Consider the following 4,978-nt stretch of genomic DNA (forward strand, 5'->3'; position numbering starts at 1 on the left):
AGATCCCTAACTGCTTTCAACCGTCCCCTTCAAGCAATGTGGTTCAGCTGTAGAATACTTCTTTTTAATTTGAGTAAACTCCTTAGCCTTTTCCATTCTTTCTCTTGTTTTCCCCGACTTTCTTCTACCCTTTCCTTCACTTATTTCTGCCTTGATAGGTTTACATGCTTAAGATGGAGGGTTCGGACTTGTGCAGCATATTAATGTCTTTAGCCTTGATGTCAAAATTGATTATAAAGACAAGATGATGACCTTGTTATATCCACTGCATCTTTCTTTTGTATAAAAAAGATCGAAATGTTCACATATTTCATTTAACGTTATTTAAACAGATTTGGTGACCGGCAAAAAAATATGATCTTGCTTCCTTAAGAAAAAATAGAGTTAACCCCTTTTTGTGAACCAAACATCAGAGTGGTTCAGTCGTACAAACATATTTTAAAGGTGAACTGAACTTTTCTGTACGGAAACATGTTGAAAAATAATTATTGAGTATATAAAAATGGTAGAAATGCTCAAATGCAGAGGGTGGAGTAGCCTATCTGCAAGATCTTGTGTAAGGAAATGAATCTTTAGATTCTTACTGACACTGAATTGGGAAAATCCTCCTCAGAACTCAGAAGGACTATTCATGGGCGAATCTGACCCACCGATCACCCACACCGCCCTTCCTCACCCACCCGAAACTGCCCATCTTGCTCCGCCACCTCCTCCGGCACCGCCGTCTGCTCCTCCATTATCTCAGCCGCCAAAAACCAAAAAGAGGCCTCTTGACGTCGCACATTTGCAGAGCACTCCTTACTTCAAGATGCGAGCCATAGTCAAAGAACTTCGACCCCATGTCATTGAGGTACAAGCACACTAAAGTCTCTTAATTTCCAAGAAATTTTGGAATTCATGCACGCTTTAAATTCAATTTTAGGTTTTCTTTCAATTATGGGTTTCTTTTAGTTATCTGTCCTTTTTGCCGAGTTGTTTCACCATGAATTTAGAGTTTTGTTATATTGTTCTGCTACCTTCTACAATGTTAGCGAATTGTTTTCATCTAGATTTCAAGGATAGGGCAAAAAATTAAAATCAACAATATTTAATGCTTTGCAACTTTGGGGCAAGATTATTTGCCCTTAGCCTGATTGCAGTTTCATAGCCCCATAATTGAAGATTAGTGGGTTGCAATATCCACTTTTTTACTTGATTTTCTTGTTAATTTCTGTGATTGACTTGCTTGCTCAATGGAAAGTACAAGTTTGAGTATCCAACTAGTTTTAGTCTCCTTTTTGTGATATTTCTAATTTTTGTTCTTCGTTTCGGTATAAGCTAAAAAATCTGTTTTCTTTAACCTTCCTGTGTGACTATTTTGTTGCGAGTTAAAGCCACTACAGTCTAAATCACAACCGCTATTCAACGATATTGCTTGCAGTGCTAGTTTAGGAGCGGGAAGCAACAATGCTATGCTATTGGCTACAATGGATAAATGTCATATAGTTTCTAATTAGAAGATCTTGTTTTGGAGAACTCCTTTGTGTCATAATTTAGTGATTAATGGTGGCTGGCAGTAAATCTATTGCATGAACTGGGAAGCTTCTCTAGTTGAATTTGTGGGCTTTGTTTAGGATGTGTGTCTTAATTTATGAGGGAATAGTTGATTTGGGACTTTATGATTGATACAATGGAAAAAGCTGTAACTGCATTTTAGTCTGATTCTTTGAGGTTAGAATTGTGGCGCGATACATATTAAGCATTCTCTCTGGATGTGGATATTCCTATATATATGGTGTTGGCGGAGGCCGGTAAAGGCCAAGTCTAGCACCCGGTGGCTGGGGATTGTTGCGTGGAGGCCGGTAAAGGGCTTAAAAGGCCAAGTCCAACACCCAACGCCTCGAAAATGTGATGGCGGTCTATAAGGAAATAAAGTTGCGCCTTCGCTACTAGCTATAGCTTTTGACATAAGTGGTAAGCGCTTGATCCTAACATATGGTCTTCTGATGATTAAAGTTTAGGAGATAACATGTAAGGGCTCTAGAGTTTTGACTGTCCATTAACAAGTCTCAAGCACATAATGCTTATCTGCCTGTCTGATTCTAACATAAAATTGAAGTCAAATGTTCGTAACTCGTAAGTCATGGAACATAGACCAGTGCATCTCCTGCTCCTTTCCTCAACTTTAATGCTTTCCGCTAATTTCATTCGAAAGTATTTTGTTAAGAGGCTTAAGTTTCTTATTGTTTTCTTGAAGGTTCTCCGTAGTCCAGACTTCCGGAATTGCAAGGCTGCTACTGAAATTCGTCAACGTAAGCTTTTGCTAATGTATTTCTAACATATATTCTTATGGGACTTATTCTCTAGTGTTAACGCTTTTCATGAGATTCAGCACTATTGCGTTAAACTACTTGCATCTCTATTATCAATCTGAGAAGTGCCTTCTGCAGCTGATATTCATTTTTCAGAATTTTTGGCATCTTATATACTTCTGATATTGGTCAGACTTTAGTATGTTGTTGAATTTTATCAAGTTTCTATCAAGTATCAACTTCTTTTCATGATAAACGAAACCGTTCAAATGTTTCCTGGGGATGTGTTTTTTTGCGCTCTCCATGAATCATTATGATTTATGATGATTCCAGGGTATTATATTCCACTTTACAAAAGGTGAATGACATGCTTATGTGTGTGTATACATTTTTGCACAGAGCTGAATCTTTTGATGGATCTTTACAAAGAGACGACAGCAGAAGCACCACCACTGCCAAAGAAACTTAAGAATGCAGCTGAAGGCCATAATTTGTTAGGGGATACGCAGGATGGACAGAAACCCGTGGAGAAGCCTCCACCAGAGAGACAATCCGCCAAACCTTCTGAAGATAAGCCAGTATTATCGGAAAATCTCTCCCCAAGCCAGCAAACTGTAGACGATCTTGATCAGGGGACGTATATTGTTGGTGGATCAGCGTTTGGGTGGAATTTTGTAACATATCCTGGCACCAAACCAATCTACTATGGGCGAACGAAAGAGTGCTTTCGTTCTGCAAACCCACTATCTCAATGAACTGGTGCTATATATAATTCAGCATCAAAGCCCATTTATGCTCAATTGCTCACCACTATATATAGTTTGGACACTAATTAACATATACACTTGTCAGATTGAACCCTTGTAATAATACTTTGTTGTTTTCCATATTTGGATTATGATTATAATCTCAGAGTACACTTGTTGATGCAAGTTTAAGTACATATTACAGGAAGATCTTAGCAAAACCAAAGAGTTTGAAATTTGAAAACATGTATAAACAGGGTAGAATTCTGCCCTGGACACAAGTCACGGAATAATTTTCTCCCAAAAGGTTGAACTCCCAACTCTAAGGGTCTTTTACGTCCTGACCCTATAAAGCATGTGAGAGTATAAATCATGGTAACTCAATGGTTCAATAGATAGGGCCAATGTCAGTGCGCACAAGGTATCTGCCTACATACTTTCGACATAATCCCTATTATCATGCTGTCGCTGTCGAGTTTTGAACCTTGGTCTCTTCTCTCAAATCTGTGGTATTCACATGGTTGCACAATCCTGGTTGGGGGGCAAATTATTGCATGGACCATGGTCCACACAGCTGTGTGGATCAAAAATAAAAAGTACATTATTTTTGTACTGAAGGTACATTATTTTTGTATTGTAGGTACATTATTTGATAGTATATATCAAATAATGTAGCTTCAGTACAAAAATAATGTACCCTAAAATAATATACCTACAGTACAAAAATAATGTACCTCCAGTACAAAAATAATGTATTTTTTATTTTTGGTCCACACAGCTGTGTGGACGGTCCATGCAATAATGATTGTGGTTGGGGGCCTTTGGCTTATATTTGATCGCTTGGTTTGCAGGCTTGTAGTCTAGCCTCAGAGGAATAAACTACAGAGGCCAAAACATGCAAAATAATAGTTTTTTTTTTTTTAAAAACCAAATAATAGTTAATTTTAATAAGATGAATTTCATTGTTTGCCTGTTTTCTTAGCCGTCAGAATGCTGGATTTTGGCTTCAGAACTTAATCATCATCTGATTGGTGTGTATAAATCTTGGCCGGCAAAATGAATCGGTAAATATAAAATGATCTAATCAATGCATGGTCCCGTAGAGTGGTCAAGTCTTCATGTGGGCCGGGGTTAACTAATACTCCGTACTTCTCTATCATTAGTGTTTTAATATGTAGAAATAACAATCTTGAAAGTTCAGTACGTCTTGGAATGATTTCACAACTAATTGCAAGGCCATGGCGTCTTAGTTAAATACTGACAACAACGATGACTGAATTTAATTAATGATTATTTGTCTAATAATAATAGGGCTGTTAACGAATTGAACATGAACGCTGATGTCAAAATTTTTGGAATGTTTGTATTCATATTTGTTTGTTAAGATTTTTAAAAATCATGTTTGTATTCGTTTGTTAAAGATTCATTAGTGTTTGTTAACGTTCGCGAACACGTTTGAGAACATATTCGTTAACGTTTGCGAGCGTATTCAATAACATTTTTTATCTTTAATGCTAAATAAATAAATACATGTATATTTTCATGATCATAATTTGTTCAATTATGAACAAGAAATTAAATAGTCATTTTATATTTTTCTCCTTCTTTCATCCTAATTAACAAAGCTCCTTCTAGACGGAGCTTACAGCATCCCCATAGGGGAAAATACATGATTTATGTCAGGAATCAAAGCCACTTGGCATGAAAAAGAGAGGGAGAGAGAATTAATGGAAATCATGCTTTTAGCACAGTAATTTTTGCAGAGCAAAAAAGCAGGAAACTCACATAGTAATTTTTTTTTTATTAAATTAGATTTGTTTTTTTTTCCGCTCCCCCCATTTCTTCTTTCCTAATTACACTTACAAAAACTCCTCAATAACCGCGAAAAAACTCCAATAATAAGGATGCTTTTATGACTCCTTCCAAAAGGAGCATAAATTG

General features: G+C 36.8%; 1 protein-coding gene across 1 annotated transcript; it reads left to right on the top strand.

Annotated features, from left to right (window-relative positions):
- Positions 1 to 446: 446 nt before the first annotated feature.
- Positions 447 to 3,223, top strand: LOC116030364. Its single transcript, XM_031272594.1, has 3 exons — positions 447 to 850; positions 2,237 to 2,291; positions 2,691 to 3,223. Exons 1-3 carry the CDS (start codon positions 632 to 634, stop codon positions 3,044 to 3,046), a joined length of 630 nt encoding a protein of 209 aa, XP_031128454.1. The 5' UTR covers positions 447 to 631; the 3' UTR covers positions 3,047 to 3,223.
- The last annotated feature ends 1,755 nt before the right edge of the window (positions 3,224 to 4,978 follow it).

This window comes from Ipomoea triloba, chromosome 9 (genome assembly GCF_003576645.1).
Source record: "Ipomoea triloba cultivar NCNSP0323 chromosome 9, ASM357664v1".
Lineage (NCBI taxonomy): Eukaryota > Viridiplantae > Streptophyta > Magnoliopsida > Solanales > Convolvulaceae > Ipomoea > Ipomoea triloba.